The 12,091-nt window shown below is 44.9% G+C and overlaps 1 protein-coding gene across 5 annotated transcripts in view; it reads left to right on the forward strand.

The window, feature by feature from the left end:
* The window catches only part of TRIM2 (tripartite motif containing 2), a 175,732-nt gene that overhangs the window by 129,247 nt on the left and 34,394 nt on the right, over window positions 1-12,091 (forward strand). For all 5 annotated transcript variants that reach the window (XM_019521664.1, XM_019521666.1, XM_019521662.1 and 2 more), the window contains exons 7-8: window positions 8,571-8,674; window positions 9,918-10,085. In XM_019521664.1, the coding sequence (XP_019377209.1) occupies window positions 8,571-8,674; window positions 9,918-10,085 (272 nt within the window). The remainder of the gene's footprint in view (window positions 1-8,570; window positions 8,675-9,917; window positions 10,086-12,091) is intronic.

A 12,091-nucleotide genomic window follows, 5' to 3' on the forward strand; every position in this document is an offset into this window, starting at 1 on the left:
TCCAATAACCAAATAACTTACAAACTATACAACACAATTAACACATAGGGATATTAACCTATATAACCCAAGTAAATTAACAATAATATTTCTTTAAACCTTCACAAATAATAATACCAATATACACATTGTGGCATTAAAACACATAAACCATATAAACCAACTTAAAAAAATACCCCTAGCTATATAGCCCTTAACACAATGACAACCTCAAAACAGGGGGTGCACTCAGCGCCTCCCCAAGGGCTTTCTGTGAAGCCCCTCCCCTTTAGGGCCCTGGGACGTGGACACGCCCCTCCCGCAATGGAGGGTGGAGGCAGCAGACCCTCCTCACCTGTGTCAGCCTCCCCTGTGGGGCCCACTTCCCCAGTAACTCATGCTTCCTCTCTGGATAAGTTAAGGCTTGTCCTCTGGTGGCTCATCCTGCAAGAGCCTTTCCCCAGCGGTGCCTTCAGATTTTCTCGATGGCGCGGTGCCCCACACGGGGCACTCAGGGCTCTCTCTCTCTTGTGGGAGCCAAGCCCTTGCAGAGTCTGACTCCCTGGTCTCACACCGGGGTTCTCCCCTTTTCTGGGCTCTGCTCTGGGCACCGGCGCTCTTTTAGTTAAAGGTGGAGCTGCACTGCGGGGCTCTGGACTCTTGGCCTAGGGCTGGGCTAACATGAGCAGCAGTGATCTGCTTCTGAAGCAGTTTCTCTGTGCACTGACCCACGCACCAGGTGAGGCCCGAGCAGCCGCAAGCTGCTCCCAGGGCAGATTCTCCATGCGCTGACCTGCGTAGCGGGTGGGGCCCAAGCAGCCTCAAGGTGCTCCCAGAGCCAGCTCCCTGTGCATTGATCTGTGCACTGCTGAAGCTCATTTGAGGTCCCAAGGATGGCCATCTCTGCAGCTCCTCTCTCCTCACCATCCCTTGTCATCTCTCCCTAGCCTGCCGAGCATGATCCCCTTTTATACTCTTCAAGGGCTCCACCCCCAAAGTTCTCTGGACCTGACTGGCACAGTTCTGATTCAGGTCCAGCTGCTCCTTGCCTCCTCCCTTTGGAAAATGGCACGGTATTGCTTCCCTTTGCTGTCTCCGGATTGGTGGACAATCTCCACCAATCAAACAGCAGACCCTCAAGCCTAGGACTCTACCCAAGCCCTGAAAAGGGTAAGCCTACTACATTTGTAAGCTGCCACCACATTCCCCTGAAGTTTTCTCTTTTCTGAGCTGAACAGTCCCATATCTCTCAGCCTTTCCTAGTATGGCTTGCTCTTCAGGCCTCTAATCATATGAGTGCCTCTTCTCTGGGCTCTCTCAAGCTTTTCCACATCCTTCTTGAAGTGTGGCACCCAGAACTGGACAGAGTACGCCAGCTGCAACCTCACCAGTGCTGCTTGGGAGAGTGGGATAATAACTTCCTTAGTTTTGCTTGAGATACATTGGTTGATGCTTGCCAGCATATTGTTTGCTCTGCTAACTGTAGCATCACGCTGGTGGCTCATGTTCATTTTATGGTCAATTATGACCCCCAGGTCCCTTTCAGATGTGGTGCTAGCTAGCGTAGCACCACCAAGCCTGTAAGTTTGTTTTGGATTTTTCCTCCTCAGATGGAGCACTTTACAATTCTCAGTGTTGAACAGCATGTGGTTCTGGTCTTCCCATCTAACAAATCTCTCTCGGTCTGCCTTTATTGTCAGCCTACCCTGAGGCATGGCCACACTACCCCAAAGTCATCAGCAAACTTTGCCAGTGTGCTTTTCACCCCCACATCCAGATTGTTGATGTAGATGTTGAAAAGCACTGGTCCAAGCACCGAACCCAGGGGGACCCCACTGACTACCTTCCACCAGGTTGATACAGATCTATCTATTAGTACTCTCTGGGTCCAACTCTGCAGCCACTTTCCCACTCATCTGACCATTGGATTGTTGAGTCCCCTAGCTTTACCTTGAGAGCCTCACGGGACACCAAGTCAAAGACCTTCCTAAAGTCCAAGTAAATGATGTCGACCTCATCTTCCTTATCCAGGTGGTGAGTAACCTGGTCATAGAAGGACATGAGGTTAGTCAGACATGATCTACTCGTGACAAAGCCATGCTGGCTGTTGTTCAGAATTTTGCTTTCTACTAGCTTATTGCACATAGAGTCCTTTTCTTGGGGGATTTTTCCTGGGATTGAGGTCAGGCTGATCAGCCTGTAGTTCCCTGGGTCCTCTCTTCTCTTCTTCTTGAAGATGGGCACAACATTGGCCCTCTTCCAGTCTTCTGGTTCCTCTCTTGGCAGCCATGAATTCTCAGATAGGTTCACCAATGGTCCTGGGACAACCTCAGCTAGTTTGTTTAGCACTCTTAAATGAAGTTCATCGGGTCCTGCTGACTTATAGATATCCAGCCTCTCTAGCTGTTCTTTCATAAGCTCTACATTGACTGTTAGTAAGTGATCATCCCTACTGCAACTATTTTGCGTCATATTTGCATTTAGCAGGCAGTCACTCTTAGACTGGTGGAATACAGATGTGAAGTACTCGTTCAGGAGTTCAGTTTTCTCCTTGGTGTTGATGATCAGATGTCCAGATGCATTCAGCAGTGGTCACACATTTCCACTGGTTTTCCTCCTGTTACCTATAGAAGGACTTCTTATTGTCCACGAGTTCAGTTGCTAACCTGAATTTGGTCACCACCTTTGCTTTTCTAATCTGCAACCTACAGGTGTAGGCCAATCTTATGTAGTTCTCCTTAGGGCCTATTCCTAGCTTCCATCATTATTAAGCCTCCCTTTTCTTTTTTCAGAAGATCTGTGACTTCCCTGTTGACCCAAGATGACCTCCTGGCCCTTGTGCCACTTTTTTTGCGTACAGGTATGGACGCACTTCTGTGCACTGAAGATCGTATCCTTGAGGAATGACCACTCTTCATCCACACTCTACTCGCTAAAGCCCTTAGCTTAAAGTCAAATTTCTACTGTACTGACATTTCCCCAGCCCTACAACAGGTAATGAAAGTGATAGTGTTGTGGTCACCATTGCCTAGGTTACCCTCTATTTTTAGATCATTCACCAGGTCATCCCTCTTGGCCAAGACTAAATCTAGCAGGGCAGTTCCTCTGGTCGGCCCATATACTTCCTGAGGCAGGTAGAGCTTGTTGATACAAGTCAGGAATCGATGCGACCAGTCAGATCTGGCCGAGTGTTCTTCCAGGAGATATCTGTGTAGTTAAAAGTTGCCCATGATGACCATATCCTGCGCTCTTGCAGCCTCTTCCAGCCTCTTCCAAATCTAGCTCCTCATCTTGATTTGGAGATCTGTAATATATTCCAAAGTTAGGTCCCTTTCTCCATGTCCCCCCTGTATCTTGACCCAGAGGGTCTCAAGTCACCCTTCCTTAATACCAATTCATGTTGTCACATAGAAGGAGCTCCATTCCCACAGCACATGGTGTAGTGTCCTTCCTGTCATTTCCTGTTGTAATGGTTGTTTGTTTGTTGGCCCCTGGGCTTGCTCTGCTCGTTGTCCTCCATCCCCTGGCAATCTTAGTTTAAAGCTCTGTCAAGGAGATCAGCTATCCTGGCCAAGAAAAGAACCTTCCCCTTTGGTGTGAGGTGGATACCATCCCTTCCCAGAAGACCTCTGTCTCTGAAGTGTGTGCTGTGGTCCAGGAAGCCAAAACTCTCTTGGTAGCACCAGGGCTGTTCTGGGGGTGGGGGGGCGAATTGGGGCAACCGCACTTTGAAGGGCCCCACAGAGCCAGGTGGAGAGGCTGCAGCTGATGTTTAGTCCACCCTCCCTCCCGGCAGGTTGGACGTCTCTTTGTTTGTTCCGGCTGGAAGTTCTGGCCGCCACCTCTCCCACTGCATCTAGTGTGCTGGGGCTTTCACTCCCCAGCATAAGTGTGCTGTGGGATGGGGAGAGGGGCCCCGTACAAGCTGCTTTGCCCCAAGCCCTGCACCCTGCTGGGATCATCTCTGAGTAGCATCATTGCCAGAGCCTTCGGTTCACCTCTTCGATAAATCGGTCTCTCCTAGGCCCACGGCCTGCAACCAGGAGGATGGATGAGAAAGCTACCTGTTCCCCCAACCCCTTAAGCTCAGCCCCCAAGAACCCTTTAGTCACTCATGACCCGGCCAGGATTGCTCAAAGCTGCAGTGCCTGCCTGCCCCCCTTTACCTTGCTTGTATTTAAATCCAAGACTAAGGGCTTTCCCCCCATGTTCAACAGAGGGAAAAACCTTGTCTGTGATTCAAGTAAATATGGGAATAGGTGGGATGGAATCTGTCCCTACAAGTGTTTTTCAGATCATGGCAACAAGTGTGTCATCGAGATACATTGCTATAAACACACCATTAAACAGTTACCGGCAATCTTAGTGATATTGAACTATCACGCTCAAGTAGTTTTATTGCCATGAATATAATTACAATATTTCCAAAGCTATAAAAATGAAATGATTACATTTATTGTGTGATAAGATGAAAATACCTTATTTCTAAAACCAAATTATTAAAAGAGGGTGCTGCAACTGCAGCTGTCATTTGTGTATGTCTGCACAGACTGATCCTTGATGGGTTCCCCAAACTCTTCCCACCTACATCCTGTCTTCTGATTTCCAAGTTCCTTGAGTGTTACTGCAGAATTGAGTACACTCCACCTGCTTTCTTCTCCAGGGACTGAGCATAGGTTGGAAGGGTTGGGAAAAAGGTAGCCCAGTTGTCTCTGGGTCTGACTGCTTGAGAAGCACCAGGGCATCATCAGCCTATTAATATTGAAAACAGTTGGATCTATTTAATGTTTGTCTTCAGTTCTGTGGGGTAAAATCTCCAAGGGACTGGAGGTCTCAGTGTGTGTCCAGGGTGCACTGAAGAAGAAGGACAGCATCTTTACGGCTACTGACAGACGTTCATTTAAAGGCACAAGGGGATCTGATCCCCCATCCCAACAATCATGCCTTCTGCCATGCCACATTGGTATAGCAGGATGTGCAATTTGGGGATCAGAGAGCAGCTCCCAATTTTGTGTAACTTCTAGTGGAAAGGGAACCTGGAATCATAATCCCAGGCTCTCCGTGCCCTGGCAAGCTGAAAGCCAGATGCCTGATAATAAGCTAATTTTTGGCTGGTTCCAGGACTACACAGGGCTCCAACCAGCTCCAGTGCTGTCTCCAGAGCCAAGCAATGATCAGATAATGGTCATCCAGCTCTGGGGACCACATCAGGGCCAGCTGGAGCTCCGGTACAGTCCTGGAGCCAACTGACAGTCACTTAACTCTGCCATTGGTTCAAGCTAAGGTTGTGATGGAAACCAGCCACAAAATGTGGAATTCATGTTACAAAAAATGTGGAATCATTAATTCCCTTAACGTGTGGCCAGGCTAGTATTTAAGATGTGATTAACAGATTAATTATGCCTTATGTGTAATGTCTGCCAGGGGCCTATTAGACAATATTCATGGTAGAGTTTATCTTGTTAAAAGAGGATTTATGAGCCAAGTAAGTTCCTTGGATGAAGTGTCACCCCTATTTTTTTGATCCTACATTGTATTTGGTGAAAGTTCTGGGTTGCTCATTTTCTTGTTGATTGTACATTAGAAAATTAGCTGAAGCTAGGTGCCATTTTCTTCCTGCTGGAAAATTCACTCCAATACAGAAACACCATAGAAAGTCCTGCCTGCCACTCAAGGGTTTAATAACTGCCAAGTGCCTCACACAGACCCTCTGCTCTGGGCTGAATTTCATTCTCTGTAAACTCTGGCAATAAACTACCATTCATAAATTCTGTTGGGAACTATAGCTGTGACATTCCTGAACAATGTCCACTGTTTTGTTCTCCTAATGTATATTTGCAAGGTCCCACTGAAGAGCACTCTGACTAGCCCTTTATGTAACTCTGAGTTATCTTAAAAATCAAGGAATTTTCATTTTAGAGAATGTTCTTCTTGAGGAAAAGATTTTGCATTCTGTAAAGTTCATGTTAGTTGTTTCCAGATGCTCTAACTTACGCCTCCTCTTTTTATGACAAATGCTTTCCCTCTTCCATCAGTAGTAAGGGGAATGCTTCTCACTTTTCACCCACTTCTTTTGGCTGGAGGGCACAAAGGGAAGTTATCATTAACATATGCAGGAAGAAAATTACTGGGTCAGCATGCATGCCCATGGGTATAGCTCATTAAAAGAATACACAGAAATTACTCAAGTCTGGGTAGCATAACTCAGATATAGCTTGCTTTCCCTCTATCATTTATTTTCCCTTTGCAATGCAAAAATTATGAGAAGTATGCATCTCATTGAGAAGATGTAAGTACCCTGCAGTCACAAGAGCAGGCTGAGAAAGAAAGGAATATATTTTCAGCACAAACTGCAGGGCAATTAAGTGCTCTTGTTAATCAATAACCGAAACTGTGAATCCAGTCCCCACCACCTGAGCAGAAAGAGTGACTGAGTGGAGGAAAGGCATAGCTCTTAAACATGCATCACTAATGAAAGCTAAAGGCAAAGTAGGGCTAATGCATCACTTTTATATCCAGAATCACAATCAAACATTTTACTAATTGTACTACAGGATATCTGAGGCTAAAACAAAATATAGCTTTCAAATTAAGACTATATATTGAAACATATAGTGTGTGGGATATGCAGTCAATGATTTCTTGTAAAATACTTTCCCAGATAAAATAGCATTACAGTCAGGTTTTAGTAAACTGCATAGTTCAGGGGTGTCCAACCTTTTTGAATGTGGGACTGGATCATGAATTTTTTATTACTCAGTGGGCTAGTGAGACATATTCAAACACCCTCTGTCCTGGGCCAGAGAGACCCTGCCTGTGTACTGCACCTGCCTGTTACTGCACCTGCCTGTTACTGCAAGGTTCATGATAGCTCCTGGTGGGCAGGGGCAGGAGGGACCCATTCTGCATCCAGCCAGCTACTGCCCCAGAGACCAAAGGGGAGAAATAAATAGCTCCACATCTCCATCCCGCAAGCAGTGCAGCCCCATGAGCCGGTGCTGCCTGAGGGGGGACTGGAGCGAGATGGCCACTGCACTGCAGCCTCTCACCTGCCCGCCCGCACGGCCCTGCTCACCGTGGTGCCCAGCCGCCCGTGCATGCAGCCCCGGTGGCCCCAGCACTGCGCAGCCAGAGCACGGGGTCCAGCAGACACCGGCTCCTGCCATTTGGCCCCGCAGAGGTCACACCAGGACCTCGCCTGCTGATGCCCCCCGTGCTGGCTGCCCATGTGCTGCTGGCGACGGGAGGAGGCTGGCCAGGTTGGCACCAGCCAACAGAAGCGGTGGCGGAGCCATGTGCCACTCGGGATTGACTGGTGCAGGCAGGGGGAAAATGCAGCTGAGCCCCTGCCGCTCTGGCTGGACTCGTCTTGTCCCAAGCGGCACGTGGCTCCACTGCCGCTTCTGCTGGCCGGTGCAGACCTGGCCGGGCTCCTCACACCCCCAGCAGCTTGTGGGAAGCCGGCTTCAGCCACATGCTGCTCCGGATGGGACGGACCCAGCCAGGTCAGCACCAGCCAGGAAAAGCGGCATGCAGCTGAAGTCGGCTTCCCACGTGCTGCTGGGGAATGTCTCAAAGGGTGTGTCTACACAAGCATTTTAATGTGCAGTAGTCTATTTTAATGTGCATTAAAGTGTTGCATAAAAAACTGTGCTAATATGCTAATGTACAATAAAATAGGCTACTGAGCATTAAGCATCGCTAAAATAGTGTGCAAGTTCGCTACTGTGCATTAGGGCACCCTAATGTGCATTTTATGTAGTACTTTGCATTGGAGGTACTAAATGCAATGCTTATTAGGAAAAGTGCATGAATGCACATGTAGACACATCCAAAATGGAAAACAAACAACTGAGGCACCCAGATTTAGTGAATGCTGTTGAAAGCTCCTGCTTTCAAACACTTGTTGCACTACAGGAACTATTTTTTATGTTTAATATATATACTACGGTAGCATTCTGAGGTCCCCACCTGGATCACATCCCCATTGTGTGAAATATTGTACAAACCTTTAACAAAGCTCGGTCTCTGCCTCAGAGTTTTCAATAGCAGGAATGTCTACATATTATACATTGAAAATTATGTATACAGGTAACTTGCCAAGTTTCCCCATTCTCCAGGGAAGCATAAAAAGCTTTCTCTCAAGCACTCTTATGTATCTAAACTTTGTTTTATTAGCTGAAGCAATGTAAAAAAAATGATGAGCTTAGACCACTAACACTACATACTCATCTATATACCCAGATTCTTATTTTAGTGCCTTTCACTTAGTATGTGAATATCATACCAGTCTCATTCCCTTCTGGGCATAATGAAGCCAAATAGCCATCCTGTAGAAAGTATTTTGTTTGTTGTCACAGAAAAGCAGCAGACGCAGCTGTTTCTGAAAGGCAAAATGGATTACTGCTTTGATGGGGCTAAAGAATGATGCTGTTTCTTTTTCAGAACCGTTGTTCCGTGAGTTAATTTTGATTGAGGAAAGGAACAATTTACTAAGGAAAGCAAAAACAAAGAACAAATATGCTGAGATCAAAAACCTTAGTTGATCAGATGTGTATAACCTCACTTGTGTGTTTCATGTCCAATTCTAGGTACCAAAGGAAGAAACAAAGGGGAATTCACAAACCTTCAGGGGGTAGCTGCATCTACAAATGGAAAAATATTAATAGCAGACAGTAACAACCAGTGTGTGCAGGTATGATAATTTGCCATATTTAGTATTTGACTTTAGTAGAGACAAGTTTTGGAAGATTCAAGTACTGATAGAAAATATAAAGGAAGTCCACCATGTGCAACGCCCATGGTTGGTCATTCTGGTTTCTTGAGGTAACCAGTATCTGGTTCAGATCAATTAGCAGATTTGCAAACATGGTTTCCCTTTTTAATATATTTGAATGTAAAGAAAAGACCAATCAGGAAAGTGATATTAGAAAAGTGTGTCTTATTTGCAAGTATGACTTGGCATTACAAGTTTATCATTTCTGTATTTCCACACAAAGCAGAATTAAGTGTCCAAACATCCAGTTTCATAAGCTGACCTCTGAGGAAAAACAAAATGTAGGTGTCATTTCAAATGACTTTTAGTCTTCTTAATTTACTTTCCTCTCTGATTTTAAAATGGAAGCATTAATTTCTATAGCAGCAGGCCCCATGATGTCTATTTCTTGCCTTTAGGTATTAGGTTTCAGTTTCCTGTGTGAAAATCAAGCTATGTTGCCCCCTACTGCCTTCTATCATATGTCATTTTCACTGTTAAGGGCTTGTCTGCTCTATTTGGACAGCATGTATGGTTGGAGATAAATGGACCCTTGCTTTCATTTTGTCAACTTTTCACTAGTGGCTTCTAAATGTGCTCTCACATTTAATTATTTACAGCCACAAGTGGAATTTCAATATCTAATTACCTGGCTTGGAAACAGGTAGGCTAAATTCTGAGAGATGTTAATTGTCTCTCAGGGATGCCGAACTTTATCTTCTAAATTAGGTAACTTTGATTTAATTGTTGAAATTCTGTTCTAGGTTCTATTCCCATCTCTTTCACAGACTTCCTGTATGACCTTGACCAAGTCACTGTGTGCTTCATGTTCCTTGTTTAAAATGTGGGAATAACAATGCTTCCTTCCAACTACCTCAGAGGGACACTGTAAAGGTTAATTTACTTATGTTTGTAAAACACTTTGAGATCTTTGAACAAATGGTGCTATATAAGTGCAAAGCACATATTTATTATCAAGTTAGGGTCTAGGTTGAGGATTCTCTATAACTTGAGCCTATAGCTTTCAAACATAGGCTATAACAGTGCTTCATATTTACAGTCCTCTATCTGGCCATAATATTTCTATGGTTTACCTATCTTGCTGTTTCCCAAAGGCCAAGAACTAGATTAATGTGATTATGGAGAATTACTTCAAACATAAATGTAATTTTTTTTATCACAGATATTTTCCAATGATGGCCAGTTCAAAAGTCGTTTTGGTATACGAGGAAGATCTCCTGGCCAGTTACAGCGTCCCACGGGAGTAGCTGTACATCCAAGTGGTGACATCATTATTGCAGATTATGACAACAAATGGGTCAGCATATTTTCATCAGATGGGAAATTTAAGGTAAGACTACAATATCGATACTCTTGAGTGTGGAGCAGCTTATTGAGAAAGAGATTAATAATGTCTGTTTAGTTTCAAGAACAAAAATTAAATATATGAAACTGATTAAAAATGCAGTCTTTCTGTGGAAGTCCATGATGATAAAGTACCTAAAACCAAGGGAAAAGCCAGTATTGTGATATTAATAGTGTATTAAATAGGAATGATATAGTTTAATTAATAAAATTCTCTTTCACTGGATTCTGTACCATAACTTAATTGCAAAACAGCCAGAATAATTAAGTCCAATTCAAAACAGTTCAACATACATTGTGTCATAAAGTGGTCTGTGGTATTTCATTATGGGGAGGGTAGCTTCCAAATATAACTATTTAATAACCATACATGCTAGGCATGCTACACTCCTGTGCATGGGCAACTGCTGCCAACCAGGGAAGGGGAGGAGGGGGTAGGGGGATCCCCTGCAGCAAAACTTGCCAACTGGTGAGCGGCTGCAGTGCTCCTGAAAGCAGTCATGGCACTCCTGGAAGTGGTTGCAGTGCTTCTGGAAACAGTCATGGCCTACATCCAGTGCTCACGCTCCCTGGCTGGCACTTGCAGGGGTGGGGGCACAGGCGCTCCTGCCTGCCCCCCCCACCCGTCACCTGAGCAAGGAGTGCAGCCTGATAGGGGATGCACCAGCGCTCTCAGGGGGTTCATGTGCACCCCCTACACATCACCACTGCCCCTGTAGCTGGGAGCCCAGTCAGCTGATGGTGCTCCTAGCTGCAAGGGAGACCATGCTACATGTGCAAATTTAAGCTTAGTAGTGACCAGCTATAAAGTTAGTACACATTTTTAGGTCTAAATTTATAGCTCGTTGAAGCTTTTTATTGCGTGATAGCTACTATGCATGTGTAGCTGGTATGAAGGTAATTGCACAATTTACCAGTGAATTGCACAATACCTCTAATGTGTCTAGGTTGCTGGGAGGACAGAAAATGGACAATTGGCCCCTCTAAGTATGGAATAAAGGTCAGCAAAGCAAGTAATTCATTCACTTTCCTATTGGCAACTGGTGAAAAGAAGGCAAAGCAGGTCTATTATCTTCATAAGATTGCCCCAGTGTTGCATTATGGGCTGCTATCTTTTGCATTGGTTGGCTTGTACCGTAGAGGGAATTAAATTAGTCATGCTATAATATAAGTAGGACAAAGCAAAAGAGGAGGGGCAATTTCTAATCCATATTAGAAATGCTAAAAGCATATCTTGACCATCTTTGACACTCAGCTCTTTGTAGTAGTTGTTGTTGTAGTCGTTTCCAGAACTAGCTGTGGTTCACCCACACCTAGCCTGATAAGCAGGTATTGAAGTTTGACATGACCAAGAAAATCCTTGGTGGCTTGTGTATTTAACTGATTAAGAAGAATCTTATTTCTTTGTAATCTTTTCTTCTAAGTGAAATGAACATGGGCTTGTCTGTATTATGGAGGGTATACCATTGTGGCTGTGCCATTGCAGCTAGATCAGCAGTGCCCTCGATTGGAGATAAGGTGTGTGCCAGCTGATGGGATTTTTATGCTGCCATATACCACCTCTCTGAATGACATTAGCTAATCTAGCAGAAGACCTATTCTAGTTAGCAGAGCTACACCCAGACTGGGGATTTTGATAGCTTAGCTGTGTCTCTTGGTAGGTATGTGTGTGTGTGGTCTTTCCTAGGTGACAGCTATGCTGGTAAAACTTTGTTGGACAGACCCATCCTGTCTGTTGTTATCCTTCCAACATTCTTACCACAAGTATAAGAGCCTACTATTAGTATCAGGAAGAAGCTTACTCTTTTAGCTTACACAAGAGAGATGTTTTTAGTACCAGTTTCCTATGTGTGTGTTTTATGTAGGACCTGATTTTGCAAAAATTACTTGCATTTACTTTCTTAGACAGGTGAGTAAAGAGCACCTCACATCATCAAGGATTAACTTTGGGATAGAGGAGGGTCAGGCAGAGACACTATGGGTCAAACTACA

Source organism: Gavialis gangeticus, unplaced genomic scaffold (genome assembly GCF_001723915.1).
Source record: "Gavialis gangeticus isolate Ggan-Ray unplaced genomic scaffold, GavGan_comp1, whole genome shotgun sequence".
Taxonomy (NCBI): domain Eukaryota; kingdom Metazoa; phylum Chordata; order Crocodylia; family Gavialidae; genus Gavialis; species Gavialis gangeticus.